The sequence below is a fragment of the Barbatula barbatula genome (genome assembly GCF_947034865.1).
Source record: "Barbatula barbatula genome assembly, chromosome: 5".
Classification (NCBI taxonomy): domain Eukaryota; kingdom Metazoa; phylum Chordata; class Actinopteri; order Cypriniformes; family Nemacheilidae; genus Barbatula; species Barbatula barbatula.
In genome coordinates, this window is record NC_136769.1 from 11,637,475 (window position 1) to 11,663,480 (window position 26,006).

Consider the following 26,006-nt stretch of genomic DNA (forward strand, 5'->3'; position numbering starts at 1 on the left):
CTGCTGATATCAGACTTGCAATGCTCATAAAATGTCCTTGATTATGAAAATAACTGACTACTTATTCTGTCCTAAAGGTTTTATTCAATACCGAATCAACTTTTTAATGCTTAAACCCCTTATCTTAATCCATAGTTTGATGTGAAAATGAATGAATCAAGAATTTACATTGGTTTTCCGATATGAATTAAAGCAGCCCCAGGTTGTATATCGTATACCTTATGTTACTGTTAACTGTTTGACAATATTAACAGACGCCTTAGTAACCAGACCTTTTGACTCCAAAGATCATTAGATTAGTCTACTTACATTATGAGAGTGAACACAGTTAAATGCAAAAGAAAAGAAATAACAAAGATGTTTAATGACCCATGACTACGTCAGTTGGTTTTGTGTGTCCTTAGACTAAGATAATGCAATAATTTGATAATGTTTCTTGACATACAAAGATGTAATGTACCCCCCATTTTTAGGTGAACACACACATTGCACCTCTCTCTATGACATTATGAGAAGAGGAGAATCTCTCACATACGTAAAATCTCACACGTATAAATATATAACAAAAATACACACATTCCAGTCGCTATCACACACACCCTGTCCCTTAGGACTGGCAGATGGAGAAGGGCAGAGGAGAGCTTCAGAACTGGAGCGGCTTCTGTCTGTTTCACTCGCTCCCACTGTCTTTTGTGCAGTGGATGGGCTGTAAGTCTATCTCCTGCTAATTGCCACAGCGGTGCAAACACAAAGTCTGCCGCTGAAACAGTACCCAACAGGGTGTATAGTGAGGAAAATTTACAATGTGTTACACTTCAGCATACATCAGGGAGGGGGTCGTTGGGAAAACTTGTCTGAAACATCAATCTAAATGTATTAGCTCAAACACACATTTCAACTCGTCCGTTGCCCTTTTTAATGGAAATTTCCATCCATTTAATATTTATAGTGTCCCCTGCCATTGTTACCGCAATTTCGTTGTCAACAGTTGAGTTACAATTCAAAGACACGGACTAGCCAAATAATGACCACTGAGGATTGCATCTCTGTAAGCAGGGTGTAATTTGGTGGCTACTTTGCGTCTTCCCTTCATCTTGGCAAAAGGTTTCATGTAACTTTGTAAAGTTGTAGTATATGATACAACTTCTAAAGAAGTCCCAGTAGCTGTTATGAATGGTCTGTATCGCATGGGACAAGTCAATGGTGTGAATGCTTTTTTAGAGGCTGCACAGCTACAATGAGATAAAACATGTGTTAAGCTTCCTGTGCAACATGAGCCAATTGTTGTCGATCAAAGAAACCTCGGAAAAACAGACTAGCAAAATGAATGCTAATTCTAAACAAACCAACAACTTGGAACCCATTGTAACTATATACTTTTTTGTTCAGTTTTTACACAACAATTAGACTGATACGCAATAATATGGAACAGATTCTGTGACCACAGGAGTGAAACTAAAATGGGGCTTGGTATAAAAGATTTCCACGCAACCATTCTTATTTCCATGGTGTTTGACATTTAAAATCACTTTCCTCTTCTTTTCTCCAGATGTAGTTTAATTGTGAGAACTGGCCTTGAAATAGTTCATTCCAATTTGACATATACTAAAATGATTTCATTAGTTAAAGAGGATTGGGAGGCAAACTGCTTGGTGGCAGTTCATTTTAGTCACAAAACAATTAGTTTGGTCTTGTCAAACATGTTAACGCCATATTGTGTAAACAATTGTCATGTGTGTTATTTTCATTGAAAGTGTTCTTTCATGAACTGCCAATGTTTCCACACAATGGTTGAGATGTGTAAATGTATTTGTATTTTGTAAATGTATTTTAAAATGTATTTAAGATGTGCAACAATTAAAGTGACTTCTTTATTTAGAAGCTCAGCGACCTGCAAACAAAAGCAACTGAACAACAGTTAAAAGTGTAACATTTTGTGAAACAAGTGGTTTATAGTTTTAGCCTTATATGAAATGCTTTAAAATTGTGTATATCTAAATAAAGCAACAACAAAAAAAGACCACTAAAAAGCGTGTTGCAAAAAGTGACACATTTTATTCTTATTAAATTGAAATATATAAGCTGAAAACATCTGAATCTGATCATTTTGAGTATTTGTTCTTCCTTACACAACAAACAACTTTAAAATAATTTCAACACCAACCAGGGCCATTGGAGCAGGGGTAATGGTGGTTTGGGGGGATTTTGAGATGGCCGCAGTTTTTGCAGACTGCTTGTAAATACTCTGGCAATCCATCATTTTCACTCGCCTTTCTGTACAACACCAGAGAAATTTAACAGTGTGGTTTCATGTTTTATGGCCCTACAGTATAATATTATGAGTTATTGTACATTTAATTGAATCTCAAAGAAAAAAAGTCAAATCCCTGAAAGCTTCGCTCAAAATTAAAGTGAATTAGCACATAAGGAATGTGAGGGTAGCCTCTTAGAGAGAGACAATCACAGTCTATGCTTATCTTTTCAAGAATACTTGTTAAGTGAAGATAAACTCAAGCGGTAAAGCTTAAAACCCTTAGAACGTGTAAAAGCACAGCGGTTGCCTGTGGCGATAGTGGTCCACCACACAGAGCTCAACCAAAATCCAGCAGGATCGGTAGCCTGATATTCAAAACCACGGCAGAATTTTTCATGCAAGTCGGCTGTTGAACGTATTTCTGTTAACAGATTTTCCTCTGTTGGTGTTATAAGGATTATATAGGGAGGCTGATGGTGGGATTATAAAAATGGGCTACGTATGAGTTGTAATGCTATCGGTTTACTGCAAAAGTGCACAGCATGGAGCCACACTTTTATGTGCTTCATAAAGGCTGACGGCCTTTCTCTATAGCACTATCATTCCTTTTAAAGTTCAACTGTTTTTCTCTGCATTGCTCCATATGAAGCTGTTTCTCATTAGGGATAAAACTAGGTTAGGTTCTCTGTTCCCATAATTAAGGCATTCCTAAAATCAATCTCTCCTCTTAAACCCCAGCTCAAACCCCGTCCTTTCCCCGTAGCTTGCATTCCAATGACTGGCTACCTAGTACCAACCACGAAGTGTTTGAGATTTCTTCTCAAGCTTCATTGGAACAAAAAGGACCTCATCTTCAAAATGCCTGTTTGATTTTGTCTGTAAGTTAAATGTGACCTGTCTGCCTGTACCTTTGTTTGCGATCCTGTGTGTATGTTCTTGACCTCCCCGTTTTACCCTTTTTGTCGTACTGCAAAATTCAATTTCAGGCCTCAGTAACCCCCTCTCATCCCTAATACGTGGCGAAATTACTGCAGTCACACGTTTAAGCTGATCATTGAGGAACCCGCACGCAATGCTGCAGGACAGAGGGACCTGGCACATCAATCAGAGACGCCGTCCTCCCTATCCGATCGCCCACCCCCTGTTCCCCTCCCACCACCGACCCTTGACTTCTGACCTCTACCCTGTCGGCCACAGTGGGTGCCGTTGACGGCGGATTCATGAGACAGGGGGCTAATTAGGTCAGATTGCGGTGAGCTGTGCATTATAGCTGAAATTGGAAACACATGCTGCGCCCCGCTCCACTGAAAGACAGAGAAAGTGAGAGAACACCAGGAGAGAGGTAATGGTGGGGCCGGGGGGGGGTGGAAAATGGGTGTAATGTAAGGTGGAGTGGTAAAGTTCATGAGGGGCAAGAAATAACAGAGAAGGAGATCCCAGCAATTGATGTGTGTAAAAGCAACAGAAAAGACTGGGAGATCATGTAATGAATGAATGAGATCGCTTTGAGGAACGAAAAGCATTTAGTAATTGACAATATGTCTTACCTCAGGTGCAGGAGAGTTCCGCGTGTGCATTGCGTCTGCGGACAGCGTGCTGGTCTCCTTGACAGCTCTGCTATTTACGATAATTGCTATAATGGCTGTGTAACAGATTGTAATTGCTTTGATATTTGAGGTTTGAGGTGGGATACCCATTGCCATGGAAATAAATCCCATGTCGGGACACACTATGAGCAGGGGACACAAAGAAAACAAAAACGGATAATAATCACTAATTAAGATTGATGAAAAAAATTTGTTTTTGAGGTTACTTTGTTGCGTGTCCTCTCGGGAGGCATTACGTGAGAAGGAAGCTCTCTAATCTGCGATTCGTGTTTGGCATCTGAGGGATGCGTTATTTCATCATTAGTGTTTTTCTGTGACTCAGGTGTGCTGGAAACGACACGCGTTGTGGTTCTGGTATTGCCCTGGGTGGTAAAAAAATAGGCTTGCATACAAAAACAAGTAATGCTGGTTCACGCTAATTCTTGATAAAGCTTTGTGTTTACACACAAATACACATTTTCACCTTTCAATGACAAGCTGGTGGAACACTTCATGTATCTGCGCGTATGTGTGGGTGCGTGTTTTGGTGTTGGAGCGTGAGCGTGTGAAAATAACTTTTGTACCTCATTTTGAGTTTGTCCCTTCTTCCCTCTCCACCTTTGTTCATCTGTCATCTCTCTCAATACCTCAGTGACTCTCTCGCTCTCTCAATCATTCTCTCTGTTCGTTTCACTCTCGAGAACTCTCAATCTCACCAATACGCCCTGGGGTTGAAATATCTAAGTGCATACGAGACAAGTTCAGACAAAACCAGAGACAGAATAGTGTTAAGGAGGCAGAAGTTGGGAATGAATGACATTAAATGCCAAGAGGGAGGAACAACATTTGGAGAGGACAGGCATCAAGATATGAAGGGGCTGGACCACGTTGTAGACCTCAATGAGCTGTTGTGTGTTTAAAATATGAAGTTCCACAACAGTCACCCGTTTTCATTTGAAAGCCTCTTTTCTGTACCCCATTCTCTTATTCTTGTATTCTCTACCCCATCTCTCTCATCCCCTAACTCTTTCACAGACAGTCTCACAGGGGCAGGGTTGTAACACAAAACTTTTCCCTTTTGTTTCCTTTCTTGTCCTTATCCTTTCATCTTTTTAAACTTTCTGGGGAAATGGGTTTTGGTGGGATGGAAATTTCTGCTTGGTAAAAGGAGGAATGGAGAACGAGAGGACGGAGAGAAAGATCTTACATGTGCCATGTACGCTATAAAATCCAAAGACTGGGTGGTGGTAAATGCTGTAAAGAGGAAATTGCTTTAGCAAATTGGCCTCCAATTTAAAAGTAGGTCCAGACCCTTGCAGACCCCCACAAGTTGACAGAAACAGTTTAAAATGGTCTCCGGGTGAAATTCGCCTTCCCTAACAATCATTAACAACTACAAGGTCAAAAGGTGTGCGATGCACTTGTTTAAACCCAATCAAGTGACAATAAATCAATTCTTCACAAGACTATACATTACACTTGAGCCATGTCTTTCCCACTCTTTTTATGTTTTTTTCATTACGAACTCTCTACACCCACAGCCAGCAGATGGTCCTCGTCCTTTTTTTCCCCTCCACCATAATGTCTTCTTTCACTGTGTCCATTCCTGTTCTTCTAAACCAGCCCTCTTTCACTCCCACTAGCTCTTGTCCCCTATCTGGCTTTCATGAAGATACCTTACCGCACAACTCGAGCGCTCAGACCCTCCAGTCGCTGGATTTTCTCTATCCACTCAACCGACACTAACTTTTATTGAAGATAAGTTATTCTTAAAGTGAAATTTATAGCTCCAAATCGGTTATTTCGTGGACTTGTGGAGAGTGCGGCTCATGCTCGTACACGCTGCGTTAGAGTTGTATGGAGAATGGTAATTAACCGCGTGCATGTCAATCTTACAGAAACTCGCACTTGAAAGAGCTGAGACTTAAACATAGTTGATAACTTCTCCGGCATGTGTGACCAGAGCTCGACGTGGACATCCTCGGACTGAACTTCAGAGATGATATGGGAGACGTCGGCAGTTTGAACTTCGCGAAACTACAGTGGCTTCGGAGCACGGAGATTTCCTTCATTTTTGCGTGACACTCAGGGACTGTCGAATCAATGTGGTGTTTGCCGAAAACACGCGTGGCTCGAAACTCACCTAAACGGTAGGTGCTCACGTCCCGAGTGTCGTTTTTTTTATTAAAATATCTGCGCAATACAGGTGTGTGTAGCCTACAACTGTTCGGACGCGCCCTTGATCTGAGAAAACGTAAAGTGGCGTATTGACAGATGCGGTGTGCGTGTTTGTTTTCTATACGCATTAATTAAATGCGAGTCAGGTGTTGACAGGTTGTCAAGCGTCGGAATTCAGATGTGCGCGAGACGCGGGCCGAAAAAGTTATGGAGTGAAAATAGTTCGGGCTTACGAAACGCAGACTTGATCGCAGATGTTTAGTGAAGAACATGGCAACCATCTGTATTTCGGATCGCACTCAATCTAAACTGCTTGTTTAAAGTTAGTCATGATGTGAACGAGGTTGCGAGTTCTTTTTATTTGCCGCGTAGCCGTTCTTGCCCCAAGCGTTCGTTTTTGGTGTGGATGTTGTCCAGATAATCGCTGTCTTATTTGTTTACCTGTACACTATACGTTTCCTGCATAACATTTACAGGAGAAGTCTATGCATGCTTTTTTTAAGCATATAGGCACTAGACGTATAAACGTGCTCATTATAATATTTTTAAAGAAATATTTTAGAAAAGTCTAAATCGTTTGGTCCTGTTACTCGTCAACAAATTTTCTCACAGTTTTAAGTACCTTTTTGGCTGAGTCTGTGAAAATATAGTTTACAAATAAATGTGTCCTATACGGTGTGAGTGACAGAGAAAATGTTGACTGTTTAGACTGTTAACAAAAGGCTATTATAACGATATTGTGTCTTATATTATGAATATGTATATTTGTATATATAATGATTTTTTCAAATTGTTGCTATATCACACAATAGGACACAATGTGCGGTTTATTTGTCCTATTTGTTATACCACCTAAATATAAAAAAAAACGAATTTATCAACTTACAAACAGTTCATGCACTACACCCCTTGCCAGCAAACATACAGTTTTTAGATCAAAGTGTCCCATTGGCGGTATTACAAAAACCTGAAAGAAGTTTCCAAGCTGAAAAGCCCTTAAATATGATTAATATGATATTTGAGACCTTTAAAGGTCTTTACAAGGTTCATCCAGTGTGGCAGCTGAGGAATCCTAAATGGTGCCTCAAGAATCCTTTAATTGTTTCACTGTACATCATAATCAAAAGAATGAGCAAATTGTTTTAGACAAAAACCTTCATTTTGAGTACACAATGTCAAATCACAAGACATGTCAAGTATTTGTATGTTGGAGTTTACTTAAGCACATTATTTGTGTGGTCCTTGGTGGAGTGAAGTTTCTGCATTGGCTGAATGAGGGCTTGTGTTTCATTGAGAAAGCGACTGAGGAGGTGTGTTTTATTTGTTTTTGCATGTGCAGAGGTTAAATAATCTGTTGTATTGTACAGCTGTAATATTATAAGGGTTACCTTATAAAGGAAGTGTGAAAAAATATAGGAGAGTAGTAGGTCAGTGTTAATGTGTTTACAGAGTGAAGGAGCCTGGGGTGAGAGCAGGCAGCCATTAAAGCAATAATTAACACAAGTACACATCCTGTCAGTCACTTGCACAGCCTATCTATGAAAAGCAAAAACGCCTTTGTTTATTAAGACTAAAAACATTAATGTTACCATTTCCTAAGCCCTGTAAACAGACTTCCACAACATCTACCTACAACTGATTGTAAATAAGATTATATAATAAGAAACCGGTTATCCTTCACACCTGGATTTGAAGCAATTCAACTATTTCTATTGAGCTTTTCATGGTGTGCATTGTGGAAAAGCTGCTTTACAGAACTGTAGTACGTTTTAGTCCCAAAAAAATTATATATATATATATATATATATATATATTTCCTCAGTACAGTAACAATTGGCAACTGGGTCCAAATGTGAACATGACTACAGATAAAGTCTACAGACTAAAACTGAAATTCATTCTCAGATAAAAAGAGAAGTGCAGTTGCCATCTGAAGACCATCTGAAAGTGTGAGGGGAGAGAGGAATGTAGCTTAGTGTGGTAGATATTTTCAGATGTGGATAGGCTACTGATCACACCTGATCAGAAACACCTGTACAGCGGGCTGAAACGTTTGGATTTAAATGTTTCATGAGAAAGCATCTTAATGTTTCTTTTGGAACAGCAGTCCCTTTATGTCAAGAATATTATAATTTAAGGAGGGATGTTTGTACAGAAGTCATGTCGTTTATTTTACAATTTCTCCCCTTATAGGTGCTGCGTGTAATTATTTTGGAGTATCTATTGACAGAAATGCAATTTAATACAAACAATACAATGTCAACACATACCCCAAACTATGTCTATAGAGGTGGAAAGACCTTACGTAATGAAGAGTTATGTTTTTATTAACTTAGAATGAGCTATTTCTATCTACTTGTATACATGTCGCAGGTCCTCTTGCATGGGATGCTTCATGGAAATGTTGTTTCTACAGTAGCCCTGAATGTACAAACTATACAACTTTCGTAAATACATTATCTCCTTCAGCAAAAATGCGAAAACAAGACGACATCTTAATTCTGTGTCAAAGGTTTAGTGTTTAGTGCTTTGAAAGGCAGGGATGAAGTGTGCCGTTGGTTGCAACTTGCAACCTCACCGATAGATGCTGCAAAATTTTATACACTGGACCTTTAAGGTCACTTACAGGCTAATGCTTCTCATTTAATGCTACATGATCATTTTCTAGCCTTTAAAATTCCTATAAATACTCTTTTATGTCAAATAAGTACAACAACTTACTCATTAGTCACCAGATTACTTTTGGATATACTCAGGGCTACAGACAAAAAATCTATTAAGGAGCCATTATTTCCTATGGAGGAAAAGCCAGGCGGCCAATAGGTTTTTTATAGCCACATACATGAACTTGAAACTACTTTTAGTTATCCTGTTGTATTTACATCTCCCCCTTATAGGTTATGCATAGGTTGTTTTTCCTCATAAGAAGGTACAAATGGAATCTGCAGAGTTTTAATGTTAATTCTGCTCTAAGATTTAGGAAAAATCTGCAGAATTCTGTGAAATAGTATCAAATGTGTTCACATTTTTCCACAAATACAATTGTGTGTAAATGTGTTAAATGTGTCTTAAAATGCTGCCTGTCTATACTGTATATTTAATGCAGTTGATCGAGGCTAAAACGACCGATCAATAACTGGAAATGATCCATTGGTGTCTCAAGTAATAGACAGATAAATTACGTTCCCTGAACTTGTCTGTGGATTGTTTTTTACTTTTAAACGTCTCAAGCATCACATTGTTCGTCCTCTGGCTCACTAAAATCTGTCACAGCAAACAGCGCATCATAGTAATGCGCTCATGTTGCGTTTGTATAATTGTCAATAACATGCGCTTTAGTCGCTGTCTGGAATATAGTCCTTTAACAGCCACGTTAAAAAATCTGCATCACAAGAATCAGTGCAGAAAAATGCCACACAGACTGTAAAGCTCAGACTGAAATAATCAGAGAGATCAAAAAAATAAACTTTCCTAACACTCTCTCCTAATATGGGATACTCTTATCATTAATGATATTATTATCTCATTGTGACTAAACACCAAATAACACGATGTCATCATCAAATTCATCTACATAAAAAATTTACATATTACTGGTGTCCTACTGAAATCTTGTATCTCCATATTTCGTGATTTTTTGGCATTAATCATTTTTATTAATCACCCTTTATGTTTGTCAATGAGTTTCGCCAAAATCTAACCATTAAAAAAGTGTGTAAATCAGAGCTCTCGAAAAAACAGCAATTTTGTACATCCCAACAGTAAAGTTGGAACAAGTGCTCTTTTAAGGGGGCAAGTTTCGATTTTTGAAAGGTACTGTTTGTCGTAGACTATCAAACTAAAAAATGTATACATTTTTACTTGTGTCATCTGTATATTATATCTTGTACTTTGTGCAGACATATGAAAGATTTACAGTAACAGTGTGCTGTGTTGGATACTTATGGCAGATAGAGTGGGAAAATTCCAAAATGGTCAAACATGTCAAAACTCAACTGAGGGATTGCAGAACATCTATACTGTAAGTCACGCTGTTTTAAATTGGAGGACAAATAATAAAAGCCATACGTTTGCAATAATTGATTTGTAAGGCTTGTTTTATGACAGCGTGAAACAGTTGTAGATCCTCAGGCTGATTTAAACCATCAGCGGCAATAAAGATCTTCGAAAGAGGTTAGCAGGCTCAAGGTTTCGGTGGCGTGACTTATACTGTGGAAGAGTGTAAGTGTTTGTTAAAGGTGTTTGTTTGACAGAAAGATCATAGATTATGGTTGTCAGGGGGTTGGGAAGTGGTGGGTTCAGATCAAAGATACAGTTTGTGTGCGAGTAGAGCTTCCCGTAAGGTAGGGCTCGGAGCTGTGGAGTGTATAGAATGGCTGATCCCATACGGGTTCATTGTGTTTGTGTTTAAGGGCTTGAAGATAGCAGTAGCGCAGAGAGGGACAGGGATTGTTTTTTAGCACGTGCCCTGGCGTGGAGTAATGCAGCGCTGCTCAACGGGTCTGGATGGCAGAGTTCGCCAAGCATGTCATTGCCACAAATGGAGCGTGCTGATGAAGTGCTTCTGCATGTCGACTACCGATATGTTTCCTGCACATGTGTGTGCCTGCCCACTGCTAGTGTTCCAGCTCCAAAGCTAACATAAATATTAACCGTCAAGTCTGACTCTTAACTTGCACATGTGCTACACCCTAGCCTCACACACAATGCCTTCAACCACGACAAAAGTGGTCATTACTGTTTAGTTACTCAGTTAACCTTTTCGGATTTCAAGAAAATGCAAGTTACCAAGTTGACACCTGTTGTTTTCATAATAAATCAAAGGCGGTTTGAATGACTGTTAGTTGCGTAAAATAAGATTCTGCCTGCATCATGCGTGCGTGTGAAAGCTGAAATTTGACTGTAAAACTATCTGCGACCAAACATACCTGCAGAACGTATCATGCGAACACTTTTCACCCTCAAGCCCCATCAAACAAGTAATTTGCATGTAACAGGACCAACAGCCACACAAAGCCTTGTTTGCACCAAGCACACCTGTTTTTATGTTCATGTTCACAGTAAACAGGAAGTACTTATACATTTAGTGCTCCATGTCCCAGCATGCACACATATGGATTCGGTGGCATACTTTAACTGCGTGTGTCCGCAGGTTCGACTGTGTTTTGTGTGCGTGTCGGCGAGCATGTTCTGTGTTCTTTTGGCTAGAGTGTTATTAGAAAACAGTGTCCGGGGCGAGGTGGTGTGTCACAATTGGTGATTTTGCACTACGTGTCAACCTTTCTGTCCACCCACTCTCTCCCTATGAGCCTAATGATTATCCCCCCAAACAAACCATCCATTTATTTTTTGTATGATGGTTTACTCACCCTTTGTAACCCCCCTGCCTATCCTGGTGTATCCCGCCTGGGGAAACCCAGTAGGAATCTTCTCTGTTGAAGCCACATCACTGACATTCTAAGCATTCTTTTTTCTGCTCTCTTTCTCTCTAAATGCCTCTCCCACCTTCTTGTCTCAGCACAACAATAACAGGAATGGTAAGTGATTTACACCTGGCCTTAACTTTGGACAGTTTGCCTGTGTTCAACTTTCCTCGCAGTTACAGCAGAATTACATTCGTATGAAAAAATCTTCTTAAGTTTATCTTAAAAAGTACTAAAGACAATTTTATTTTATATTAAGTATATCATTTGTGTGTGAAAATAGAGCGCTTAATTTACATTTACGCGTATTTTAGTTCACCTTTTTCACCTTGGTAGAGGTACAATTCTTTTCCCTACACTTTATGACAACACTCTTGTTGGATACTGTGAAGTAATTTTAGCTTTTATTATTCTTGGCTCTTACCATTTATATTTTAAAGGACAATAAAGTAAGCACTGGAAATGAGAGACAGACAGAGAGAGAGATAGAGAGGCAATGTTCAATTGGTAACAAAAGTAATTCATAATCCACAACTTTATATTATACATTTGTGAGTTTTTTTTCAAGGATCTATTTTGATCAGTTCTGTTCTTTTTTATCTGATTTGCATACTGTACATACATTATCTGTAAATTTAATTATTTTATCCGAGCTTGATATGCAGAGACAACTACACATTTGCTTTTGTAAGATTGCTTCAACCAGTGGTGTTTAACCAATGAAAGATTAAGAAGCAATGAATAAAATAATCATAATTTTCTTTAGGGATGCACTGATATGTAAATTTGGTCCGATAACCGTCTACAGTCTTGCTATCTTCTTTTGTGTTCTGCAGAAGAAAGAAAGTCATACAGGTTTTAAATAACAAAAGGGTGAAGAAATTATTACAGCATTTTCATTTTTCAGTGAATTATACATTTGCTTTTACATTTCTGTTTACATTTGGTGAGATGGTGGTTTTGCTTCCACCTGCTGGTTGACATGCTTACTGAGCTTGCTTGAAGAGTGAAAGGGAGACGAAGAGAGGAGAGTTTATCTTCCATCAGTGTAGTTTTCTCTAGCCTGTGCTAAATAAACACATAAATCACTACCTCTGGGTCCGTAACCACCCAGACGATTTTTTCAGATAGAAGGATGGTGAACTTTGCCGTTACTGTCAATGAATAATCCAAACCTCTTAGGTATTCACACTCCTGCTGAGAGTCATGTTACAGAAGTGTTTCAATGTGGGACCATCCGGTCAATCGTATGCAATAAAACATACAGAAAAGGCATGGCCAACACAAACTCAACATGTGTGTTTAGAACAGTTCAAACCAGATGATCATTTCAAAGCAATCCTTTGAAACCTAAAGCAGTTTTGTCCCCTGTTATTCCTTATAAGAGTTTTTGCTCTTCCATCTATAATAAAGCATTTATGGCACTTTACTTGTAAGCTGTGAAATGTAAAAAAATGTCCATGCATACCAGAGTTGTTTGCAGCTTTATGTTACAGTAGGCTAGCATCATACCAACATTGTTTGTGGCTTTTTTTAAACCAAGCTTTGCCCGACATTGGCCTCATGACTATGCCAAGCGATCAAAGTAGTTGAAAGTGAAACATGTTTGCGGCTCCATTCTCTTTGTATGTAAAGACGTTATCCTGCTGCTTGCAATTTTGAATCTTTTTCCACTGACATTTGGCAAAGCTGTAAAATGATAGCGTAACACTTTAAGCTCATTTTACTTTAATTTAATGAGTTGGCCTTGAGCCCTTTCCCGTGACTTTAAATTCACTGTATGCCCTCTCTTATTCTTACACTCTTTTATTTGTTTATGGATTGCAGTTGACACGTCTTGGGAGTGATGCACTGGCTTCCCCTGGTTGCCATGGTGATCGCCTCGGCTCTGCCTTTCCCTCAAAGTCCTGTACCCAGGCTTGTTGCCGCGACGATAGAGCCTGGCAGAAACGACAGCAACAGCAGCAGCTATTCAACAGCTGACATCAGCATGCCAGTCAACTTAACAATGGACAAAATTTCCCATGATGCTGTTGTTTTTCACAATTTGAGTGACAGTACACATAACAAAGTTCTACACAGGACAGTTGATACCAACAAGCAACTCAAAGTAACGGATAGCACGATTACGTACGAAGAGGATCATATATCCAAACGTCCAAACCAAGAGAAGCTAGAAAACATTTTAGCTAAAAATAAAAAGCAGGAATACACAGACGGAGGTAGGACTAGTGGAGAGGATGCCTCCAAGTCACATGATCGTAGAGAATACAGATCACAGAAACATGCCAGTTCTCAAAGCAACAACGTTCTCAAAGACTATCAACCCGAACGTACATTTCACGAAGAAAGCAGTAATGATGCTGATGAGACTTTTCTTAAAGTTGACACACAGAGCAGGCTAAACAATGGGCTTGTTGAACGTTCAAATGTGATTAAAGCCTCTCTGGAGAGGTTTCAAATACAGGATGAAATGCAATTGGGTGGCAGTAGCAAAGAAGAGATGCTGGAGCCTGTTGGAGGTGAGGTGGAGATGCCAATGAAGACACTGAAGCAAGGCTTGGGAGCCAAACTGGGCTTCGGATTAGACGTAGGAATGCGAGAAGAAGATCAGATGTTTTTGCTGGATGCCCATCCCCGGGTTCTTTTCTCTTCTGCCCTCTCTCCACCCAAACGCCCTCCTCTGCTTCTGATGCTGGAGTTAGGCTTGCTGGCCGATGATGTTGAGGTTGAGGAAAGCCAGACAATGGACGTTGCCCCACCCACACAAGGAGAGTCTTACAGAAACTTACTGCTGGGTCTCTCGGATTCCAATGGCCCTTCATTCCTCACATCGTCTCACAAGCCAAGTGTCCGCCGCAAGCGTCAAATTGGCCACAACGCACAGGGCCGCGAACAATCGGTGTGTGAAGCTGAAAGCGTGTGGGTCACTGACAAGAAAACCGCAGTGGACCAGAAAAACCAAAACGTCACTATCCTCCCAATGGTCCAGACACAGACGGGGCCGCTGAAGCAGTACTTCTATGAGACGAGGTGCCGTAAGCCATCTCAGAAGGGTAAAGGCGAGGGGCTGGGGGTGGAGGGTGCTGGCTGCTTGGGAGTTGATAAGAAATACTGGATGAGCAAGTGTGAAACCAAACAGACGTACGTACGTGCACTCGCGTCTGATGTCAATAAAAGAATAGGATGGAGATGGATTCGGATCGACTCGACTTGCGTATGCGTGCTGCTCACTAGAGGATCATACAACAGAGAGACGAAAACAGAGAGGGGAAGAGATCGAGAAGAGAGGAGGTACAGATCTTTTGGATAGACTGAAGGATGGATTGATAGCTGAACAGCGCTGAAAGAACATGTGGATAAAAGTGTTTTGAGAAAGTGTCTAATACCCTCCAGTGCACACATGGTCTTCTCAGTTTGGGGAAAATGTATTGTCCAGATGATCTCACTTCACAAAAAATGTATTGCTGTACCCCAGTCTCGCTGAGAGGTAGTTCAGCCAAAAATGAAATATACTCGGCTTCATGTCGCTCAAAAGCCCTATGATTTGTTTTGTTTAAATTGCAAAAGAATATGCTAAGAATATGTCACAAAGCAAAAGACAAACAGTTATAGGGCCCCTTTGACTACCATTGTAACTTTTCCTACTATAGCAGTCAAAGGTGGCCAAGAATAGTTTGGTTACAAGAATTATTTCTCGATGTTCATCAGAATAAAGACATTTATACAGATTTGGAATAACTTGAGGGTGAATAAACAAAGATAGAATTTTCAACTTTGGGTGAAGAGTTCCTTTAATGTTGATAGACCAAATAAGCCATTTGGTGTTGACCTTAACATTTGATCAACCAATAGGGTTGCATTCATGGCTGTTTATCCAACCAATGGCATATGGGTGGATGTTTGATAAACATCAAATTCCAAATGATGATTCGTCAGCACCAAATTAACACACTTTACCTTTAGGTTAGTAAATTAACTTTTCTGTCATCACATTGGTCCTCGTCATCCACCTTCCTCTAGGCCAGTGTTTTACCTGTAAACCTGTAAACTCACCCAAACACGACAAACCTCAATAATGGGAAACTAGGTCAGATCCGTTTTTATATACTTTTTATACCAGTGTTTTGTATTTTGTCTATACAATAAGTTATTACTTTTAGTATGTAAGCTTATGATATTAATATATTTCTTTACAAGTGTACAATGTTTGAAACATATTCATCATTGTAAGTATGAAAATATGTGTATTTATAAAAAGGTTACCGTGATCAGCTGAATTTTTATAAAAGGTGTTGTATTGGGTGCCAGAACTTCAAAAGACCAAAAACATGTGCCAGATTCAGTGTCTTTTGCATCTTGGTTATATGGTTGTGCACATGTACTGTCCAGTCTGAGAAGTAACAAAACAGATGACAGGGACTGTCACAATACCTGTTTACTGTATTAAGAAAGCTACGTAGTTCATTTTATGTGGGTTTGATTTTATTGTTTATTTTCACATTGAGTCCTTGTAATAAAGTATTATAATCTTTGTAAAATAGATAGCCTAGTACTTTTGTATATGAAAATAAAACTTTTTTAAAGTGAATGAAAATGAGCAAGAATGGCTTTAGTAACATACAATGAGGAATTATATGAAGAGTTTGGTTCCAAAAATTAGTTAACTAGTTTTTTTAAAGATTCAGTTCCGGTTTTTTATTGTGCAGACCAATAAATATCAACCATACTGCAGTTGTTTTGTTTTGATTTGAGCCATAATAACAAAAAAATAGGCCTACATCTGACAAAATAAAACACAATACAAAATATTAACATAATAGAAAACATGATTTAAAAAAAATCAAATGGCGTTACCTAATTTTGGAACCAAACCTTTCATATGATTGTAGTTATGTTTTTGTAGAATAAAAACAGAGGCTGTACGTCGTGTCCATGGAGAATTATAGAATTACATTTAGTCAAACAATGTACGGCAGTAGTTTCTAAACTGGTATATAAAGTCACAATGCGATACACAAACAGCCTGTTTTTAATTAAAGACTAAATAACAATCGAACATAGTTCATGCTTTTCTAAAAAAAAAAACGGCGCAAGGTGTCTATGTAAATTATTTAGCTAAGTCGATGTCTTTAGCGGTCAAGTGTAAGTGTGCATCATACATTTGGCATTCACAAATATGCATTTTCTAAACATTCTCTTACCCACCTGAACCGCACTCAGGATTTCAAAAGAGAAAGAGCGGATCTTACCGTATTTCTCCGGAAAAAACTTCCCAATGCCACTTACAATTAACCCCAGAGCACTGTACTTAACCTCGTGAGGACAGTTTTTTAGCCTTGCTGTCGATTTCACAATCCACCATGAGTAGATTTCACAGAAATAAACTGCACTTGAGGAATTCCATTTCAATAGCCTATTAGTTCGATATTATAAACTCGATTTTAAGTATGCTATGTGTCAATGTCATGCGCGGGGGCAAGGATGTTTATTATTTGTGGGTGTAAACACTGATCTTTTTCAAATATTTTCCCACAGCTTATAGGTCCAGTGTTGTAAATGTGGCGGCATTTAGTGGTGAGGATGCGAGTTGCAAGCAACAGCTCATGCGGCTTTCACGTGGCTGCGCTATGACGTTACAATTTCAATGGCGGTTTGTTGGCGCACCGGTACGCCGCAGTCACAGTTTACTGCTGCGCTCTGTGACGATTACGCGTACGGACAATATCTAAACGATGCATCCATGCGCGGAAAACAAAAGGGATGAACAGCTACTGTGTGTCGGATTTTTCGGAACAGCACAATACAAATTTGCGCTTGAAGAGGGACATTGAGAAAAACGTTATGTCATGGCGACAGATGTCAATTCAAGTTGGCATGTCAGGTGGCGCTTGTTGTAGGTATAGGCAGTATGCGTGTTAATGGACACTGCCGTTTTCCCCTCCTCTACTACTTTGATCAAATTAAAGGACTATAGGCCTACTGAACTCATACTCATTCTGATATGTGAAAGCTGCATCACTCCACCCCTGCCCCCTGTCTTTCAAAGAACTACTTAGATATCATCACATTTTGTATTTCAGAAACACTCTGTTAAGCAGTTTGTCCATTTATTGCTACTGTAGAAAAACTAGATAGAAATAGCCAACGCTTCGGCATGTAAGGTCTTTTATAGACCTCTGAAGACATTATTATAGAGGTATGTATATAATATTGCACTTATGTCAAAAGATCCTCCAAAATATTACACGTTGGACCTTTCATTTCTGGTAAATAATTTCCAGCTCTGTGTGAAAATCACGAGCACACTGCAATCTTTATTACCATTAGGAACACTTTATTTTGTTATCATCATTATCATTATTGTTTATTTTGCAGACATCATTTTCAATTTGAGTCACTGTCATCCTCATCAACAGTAATGGTTTGTTTTTAAATCATAACACAATTTTGTTGTCAAAATTTACACATACAAGTAGCATATTTTAATGACCATGTTCTGAATATTTCATATTTACGCCTTAAACTAGATCAAATTAAATTACAGTCAGAATTATTAAATGAACATGTACATACAGTTATTCAATACATACATAAAGAAAATAAATATAGTTATCATAAAAATAAAAAATAAAAATGAAAATACACACATTTTACAAATTGTTCCCCAAGCTCTTAACCTCATACGTTAATGTACACATAATCTTTATTTTTAATTCATATTGTCTTATTCCCCCAAAAAGTTTTCGTTGTCGTCTTGGTTGTTTGACATGCATCGCAACACAGAAGCTAAACAATTTCTCTCACATGTTTTAACCCTGAACCCTCCCGCCCCCTTTCTTCCTCCTTGGTACACCAATTGGTTTTATTTATGGCTTGCGTTGTTAGAATGATTCTGTCCATCAGGACACTTCTGCACTCCTTTCTGCTGGTCACTTGCTTCATCCGCAAGCAGCTCTTTCTCATTATCTCCTAGTTTTTCTGCTATCTACCTGCCACCAGCTTCCATTCACTGACGGACCTTTTCAATGACCTCCATTGAGCGATTTTGTCTAAATATCTGAACATAAAACAAGAATTGTGCCCTGTTTCTCTGATCATGCCTTACATGTAGCTCTCACTGTAGCCTTGCTCTAGCTTTCCTCTTCTCTTGTGCTCGCCCTTTTGACTGAGCAAAAATATACAGCGAACTTCTCGCTGCGGCACACCTGCACGCAGCCCGGGCCCTTCGATTGTGCCCTCAAGCACATTTCCTCTTAACTTCCTAAAACAGATTTCTGTACATAAACATCCCTGAAGTCCGGGTTTAGTGCGGTAAACATTCTTTTCTATCAAGAAATTCACTCGAAACGAAGACCACTTCATGAGGACGTTTCTAGGCAGTCAGCGAGGTCAGTAAAACCCATTCTGAGGAACTAGGGCTGTAGGCAGCTCCATATAAACAAAGGACGGAAAGACAAAAAGAGAGTCCATCTACAGATGTTCCATCAGCACAGACACAGGAAGAGAGAAGAGAGTATGACAGAAAAAAGAATTAAACAGTCATCCGATTCCTCCAACCATTCCATCCCGTTTTTTACCGCTCTCCATGTCGTACATTCTTTGCGTCTTTTGTCCGTAGGTTCTTTTTATTTCTTTCTCCTTCGCTTTTTCCTCTCCTCTTCTGTTATTGCAGAATGGTCAGACCAGTAGAGTTACAGTATATTTATAAATGTATATATTCATTGCTTTTTTCTGCTTATTCCCCCCTCCTCCCCGTGAATGAAATGTAAAGCCGATTCCAGATCTCTGACAACAGCACCTCCTGTGGACGACAGACAGAACTACAGCTCAGTGTCAGGGTTGCGTGACCTAAAATGAACCCAAGGCAAAGTAGCAATAATGACTTACACACAACAAAAGAAACCAACTGAAAACCCAAAGCACACCAGGAATTGCAATAAAAACATACAAAGCGACACCCCAAACATACAAAGAATTTTGTGTCCCTAATGCATTATGACCCAATTAGAAAATCCAGCAGCACATTAAAAGCGAAGAGCTCATAAACAAGCAGAACGAAGAGTAAACTTTAATTTGTAATTTTTATTTGTTACCTAACTAGCTATTATTTCTCACCTTTGCGGTGTCTCAACATGAGTACGTCCTCACTGAGCCAGACTCTGCCCTTGGAGATGCTAAAGGGATACAAAACCAGACCAACAAAAGATGTTTAGTTATCTCTAACAGGCCCTGTGTAATATCACACTTGAATTTATTTTGGAAAAAACAGCCTCATACACAAACACTGTTCTAATTCTGTAAAGTCTTGCTTCTCTTCTGTATATCTTAAAGTGTTTTTTGGGAGGTTGTATTTTGCATTGTAAATTATTTGTAAATTGATCTGACCTGTGCCTTTTATAAATATTATTAATTAAATGTATACATACAGTGCTGACCACCTGTCATAATAAAGAGAAAAAACTAATATTTTTCAATATAGTATAAAAATTTGCTATATTGGGCAAATAACACGACCAATAACATGAAACAATAAATAGTATTTTTCATGTTTTTATACCCAAATCTGAGCTGGCACATTCAAATCTCTCAGAAGTTAAATGTTGAATGCTTTATTAATGAGTGCATATAAATAACTGTCATACGGCATCTGAATATAAAAGAATAATAGTGCTTTAATATTTTTTGCCTTTCCTGTAAAACAAAAATTAGAACATTTATGGATAACAACAATAGTAATCATTTTATATTTGTTTAAAATATATTTATTTATATATTAATGTATTCAACATATCAGTATAATTTTCTTTGTCCTTCAAATTAACAAGCATGATTGATAGAAACTGGAGAAAAAATAAGTTGGTGGTGAATGGATAAATGTCATTCCAGATGCACTTGTAATACATTTACAAACATCTAAACAATTAATGCAAACACCTTAACATAAATAATTGGTTTCTTTCCTGTGTTAACACATTTCCTATTAAAACAGGAATTAAGGTAGGGTGTTTTTACCGGGTGGTCCCTATTTTAAATCTACAGTAGGCTTTAGTTAGAACAGAGCCATTAACCATGAGTTGCTTCTTTTTGGCTGGTGGTATACAGTAAGGAATTCTAAAAGATAAGGCATATCATCATTCCTAAAGGCATTTAATAACATATGAAGAGTTTGGTTCCAAAATGAGAGCTCAGTTTTTGAGAATGTTCCAAAATTATGTTTTTTATTGTGCATTCCAATGAATATCAATCAAAATGTAATTGGTTTGTTTTTATTTAAGCCATAATAACAAAAAATACAGCTAAATAAAACAATAAAAACATAATAGCATCATAAAAAAACATGTTTTTTGACAAATAAATGTAATTCTCATTTTGGAAACAAACTCTTCATATACGTATATACTGTATATACAGTTATGTTCAAAATAATAGCAGTCTAACATCACTAACCAGATCAGTCACTGTTTTGGTAGAAATTATATTTACACCTATAATAGGTGTACCTACAGACCCAAGAGTCATTACATGTATGCTGCTATTCTGTGTAATTGAATCATTAATTGTAAAGAGCGTGTTCTAAATAATAGCAGTGTGGAGTTCAAATAGAGAGGTAAATCCTTCTGTGCAAAAACAGGTGTCAAACAAGTGGCCCTTGTTTAAGGGCAAAATGTCAAAGACTCAGCCAATGATCAGCTCCAGAGTGATCAAAGAAAGTCTGATGTTACCTGTGAGTACTGTAACAATAGAAGACGCCTCTGTGAAGCCAAGCTATCGGCAAGAAGCCCCTGCAGAGTCCCATTTTTGAAAAGACAATATGTGCTGAAGAGGTTACAATTTGCCAAAGAACACATTGTCTGGCCTAAAGAGAAATGGCGCAGTATTTTTTGTATATGAAAGCAAGATTGTTCGTTTTGGGTCTAGGGGACGCAGACAGTTTGTCAGAAGACCCCCAAACACTGGATTCAAGCCACAGTACACTGTGAAGACAAGTGTGGCGCAAGGTGGCACAAGCATCATGATATGGGGATGTTTCTCATACTATGGTGTTGGGCCTATTTATCGGATTCCGGGGATCATGGATCAGTTTCTGTACATTAAAATACTTCATGTTGCCTTATGCCGAAGAGGTTTCAACAAGACAACGACCCCAAACACACCAGTAAGCGAGCAGCATCTTGGTTCCAGACCAACAAGATTAACTTTTTGAAGCCCAATCTCCAGACCTTAATCCAATTTGTGGGGTGACATCAAAAATGCTGTTTCTGAGGCAAAACCAAGAAATGCGGAGGATTTTTGACGGTAGTGGAATTGTCCTGGCCTGTAATACCTGTTCACAGGTGCCAGAAGTTGGTCGACTCCATGCAACACAGAAGCGAAGCAGTTTTCAGAAACCGTGGCTATACAACTAAATATTACTTCAGTGAGCTACTTCAGAGTGCTACATCTTCTAGGATTTTTTATTTTATACTAAGGATGGGCATTTTTGTCAATTACTTATTTTGAACATTGATAGATCTCAAAAAACGAGAACTCGAGTACTCGGGGGGAGGGGCGTGTTTGGGGGCCGTAGCTTATTATTATTATTATTAGTTTGTCTTTCAGTGAAGAAGCAGTTGTTTCATATAGAGCTTCTATTCTTCTCGTGACTGTCTTGCGCGATGGGACGTTATACTGGGGTTCAACATCATTCATCAGATCTTGAAACCCTGTTCCTTTGACAAAACGAATGGGCAGCAAATCCTTCGCTATCATTTCGGTGATTAGTTGTGTCATCTTTTCACCTCTGGCTGACGGTAAAAGATGCGATGCTCGTCTGAGTTGCGTCTTTGGTGCTATCGGAAGACATTTTATGTACAAATACTAGATGATAACGCATTGTACTTGTGGTAGATTTGTGTGACAGCTTGGCGCTGTATATTTTGCACTGAACTGTTTATTCATCTATTTTTTCAAAGTGAAGCCAGACATCACTACGTGACTTTGAAGCCATTTTCTCTGTTTTTCCGTTTGGACCGCGCTATATGTATGTGAAGAGTTTGGTTCCACATTTTTTTTAATGTGCAGTCCAATTAATTTTAATCAAACTTCAGCTAACTAACACAATAAAAACTTTTTTAATGTTTTTATATATATATGGTGCAATATACTTGTGAGTCATCAATATATTTAGTCTGTTTCTTTGGATTATGAATTTTAATTTAGGTGTCTTTAAGGCAAGCTCACCATCGCTCTGGACCTTTCTCAGGGTGACTGAGGGAGTAGAGATGGCTGAGGCACGGAAGTTAGCAGGCAGAGTCTCTGAGGAGTCAGAGGTAACCCCCCTCAGATCCTTCTCCCGGAACATCTTCCTCCATGAAGGAGAGCGGGTAAACGTCTTTGTGCCATCCTAGATAATGTGACAGTACAAAAAAAGTCAGCACATGCTGAGGAGTTTAACTTTTATACAGTTAGTAAGTCAAACAGGGTTAATACGTGTCCAATCAGGCACCACAAAAGATAATAATTATGTATTAAATGATCTGCCATGTCCTTTCTGCACAAAACACTATTGAAATGTGAATATCTGAATCTATAAAGGTACATGTTATAACTGGTACTGAGGCTATACAGTTTAAAGTAGAAGAAAAACCTTTTCTAAGGGCAATAGCAGAATGAAATGCCATTATACTACTGTATATCAGGAGGCAAAGCATGGTTATTAAAACCAAACAAATTCTGTCTCTATTTACCCTCAAGTTGTTCCAAATCTGTATATATTTTTTGTTCTGTTGAACGCAAAAGAAGATATTTTGAAGAATGTAGGAAAGCAAACAGTTCTTGGCCACCATTGACTCCCATAGTAGGAAAAATTACAATGCTAGTCAATGTTGCCTCAGCACTGTTTACATTCCAATATTCTTCAAAATATCTTTTGTGTTCAACAGACTGAATAAATGTATAAAGCAATTTTTTTATCTATGATAGTCAATAGTGGCCAAGAATTGTTTGGTTACATGCATTCTACCAAATATATTTTATAAGAACAAAGATGTTAATATAGATTTGGAACAACTTGAGTGTGAGTAAATGAAGACAGAATTTTCTTTTTTGCGTGAACTGTTCCTTTAATGTCCAGCTGTGCTCATGTCCCAAAGCACTCACCTCGTCTGGCCTCCTCTCTGTTCCCATGGCGATAAGAGAGTTGTATTCCTTCTCCAGAAGTTGTCGAGCCTGGATGTAAAATAAACATACTTTAGGTGGAATCAGCTTCGACTAGTTTTGAGCAGTATGTGCTTTTACCAATTTAAATAGTAGAATTTGTTAAGTAAAAAATATATATTCAAAGATATATAATTAAATATATTTAATATAGTCGATTTCAGCAGATTCAAAGATTAATAGAATTATAGAAATATTGATATATTTAAAAACTTTAGGATATATACTCTAATAAAACTATATAACATTAGTTTAACATTATAATTATATAAAAATTACAGATTGCATATTCACATATTTGCACAGCTGTATTTATGAGCTGTACTTTCATTGTTACTAGGCGTATGTTTATACTGTATGGTTTTGGTATGATGTACCTGTGTGTTTTGATTGGGTATTTGCAGGAGCAGGGCGAGGTCAGTATAATCAAAGGTGTCGTCGAGCGCAAGCAGGGCTCCGTGAACACCGCTCTCGGTCAGATTATCTGCATACTCCTTCAAGCCGATAGACTGAACCCAACACATCACGCGTTCATTTGACCACACCATCACATCTACAGAGAAAGCACACCCACAACACATATCAAACACAAGTCCTCGCTTTAATGATAAGAGCTCCAGGAGGTTATTAATCACTGATCGCTATCACAAATTCCATCTTGGGTGATGCCTCTGGATCTCATTTCTCCTTCAATCGCTCTTGATCTTTCAGATGTACACATGTGTTTCGCTTCAGACCCAGTCTTTGTCTCTCCTTTGAAATTTCATGGGACTTCATGGGATTTTGCACTTGTTATTTCTTAAGTCAGCTTTTCAAACATTATCAAAAGAAAAGGAGGCATGCAATCATGGAAAATGGTCATTCCTCCCATGTTATTCATGGTGTTAATCCCTTTGGTGTGGGTACAATAACATCCTTCTTGACTTCAGGTAACAGCGTATTCTTCAGACGTCTGCCTCAGACTGTATTGTGAATAAGAACGGCCAGTACTTGGCTGTAAAGCTATAGATACAGTTGGCAACTTGTCAGATGCTAGGGTTGTGGTTAAGCGTAGGGGAAAACAAATCCTGGTTGCCATAGTTACCCATTCATTTCTAACAGGGTTGGGCAAAATAAAACATTCCAAAATTGGCTGCCTTTCAAATTATTAGTTGGAATTTAAATGGAACAGGTTGTGCTATATAGGCTGCTACATTTAAATATGAATATTCTGTCATCATTTACTCACCCTGTTGTCATTTCAAACCTGTAGGATTTTCTTTCTTCTGCTGAACATAAAAGGAGATATTTCAAAGAATGTTGGTAACTGAACAACGGCAGTACTCATTGGTTTCACAACAGCAGTGAATGTGCACCGCCGTTGTTCAGTTACCTGCATATCTTATTTTGTGTTCTACAGAAGAAAGAAAGTCCTACAGGTTTGAAATGAAAAGAGGGTTAGTAAATGTTGACAGAATTTTTATTTTGGGTGAACTGTCCCTTTAAGAAACTATATAATGCAATCGCAATGCATTTATTTCTTCGGGGCACCAAACAACAAAATGACAACAATCGTAATACATAAAAAGACATTAAAGCATTTTAAAGTTCATAAAATGATCTAAAGCAGTGGTTTTCAAACTGTGGTACGCGAGACTCCCTGGATCGATCCCATTACCTTGGTGTTGCTAGCACCATGCCCAACCACAGATCCATGTGTTGGTCGATGTAACTCACGCTGTCTAAGTCTGCGTTTGTTATATACAGCTGTTCTCTTGATGTTGAAGTATTCGTGTATTTATTTATCTTCTGTGTTAAAAATTCTTTCCACATTGTTTGTCTTTAATATAAGTTTGGTTTGCTTTCTGCAAGTCCCCACAAAGTGAATAAATCCCCCAATAAGAGTTCATTAGAGTTTACAGAGCCACAGTGTCAACTATTACTGCTGACTAACTTGAAAACATGGAAAAATTGTCTTTAGTTTGAAAACAGCTGGCATATAAAGGGTTTGTATTATTATTAATAGATTACAATTGGCGGACGAGGTGTAAAGAGAAAGATTGACAGCTCTACTATTAATTTAAGTGTTTATTCATGTAATTTTCTATGGCGGTTATTTGGTGGTACTTTAATGTCATTTTTATAGGTTGATTATTAATTTTCCAACCCGTTTGTCCTCTACAGGGCTGTGAGAGGGCTGGAAGCTATCCGAGCATCTCAGTCATACCAAAAAAGTTTGATTTCATCTTTCTTCAATAACTTTCGAATGGAGCATTCTAGTCGCGGCCTCAATTTAAATTCAATAAAAACTGTTCCTTAATTTTTTGCCTCATCTGATGTTTTATTTCTTTACAAATATTGGTTGTAAATGTCTTCCCTAATACAAAT

At 38.4% G+C, this 26,006-nt stretch overlaps 2 protein-coding genes across 2 annotated transcripts in view; one reads left to right on the top strand and one right to left on the bottom strand.

The window, feature by feature from the left end:
• Positions 1-5,616: 5,616 nt before the first annotated feature.
• ntf4 (neurotrophin 4) lies at positions 5,617-16,024 on the top strand. The gene is made up of 3 exons (XM_079457229.1): positions 5,617-5,707; positions 5,804-5,990; positions 13,269-16,024. Exon 3 carries the CDS (start codon positions 13,288-13,290, stop codon positions 14,752-14,754), a length of 1,467 nt encoding a protein of 488 aa, XP_079313355.1. The 5' UTR covers positions 5,617-5,707; positions 5,804-5,990; positions 13,269-13,287; the 3' UTR covers positions 14,755-16,024.
• A 1,739-nt stretch (positions 16,025-17,763) lies between these two features.
• The window catches only part of ppfia3 (PTPRF interacting protein alpha 3), a 28,390-nt gene continuing 20,147 nt past the window's right edge, over positions 17,764-26,006 (bottom strand). Inside the window, exons 27-31 of the mRNA XM_079457454.1 lie at positions 24,017-24,192; positions 23,583-23,651; positions 22,665-22,827; positions 19,560-19,618; positions 17,764-19,245 (exon numbers count right to left, since the gene is read on the bottom strand). Coding sequence (XP_079313580.1) covers positions 19,572-19,618; positions 22,665-22,827; positions 23,583-23,651; positions 24,017-24,192 — 455 coding nt within the window. The 3' untranslated portion in view covers positions 17,764-19,245; positions 19,560-19,571. The remainder of the gene's footprint in view (positions 19,246-19,559; positions 19,619-22,664; positions 22,828-23,582; positions 23,652-24,016; positions 24,193-26,006) is intronic.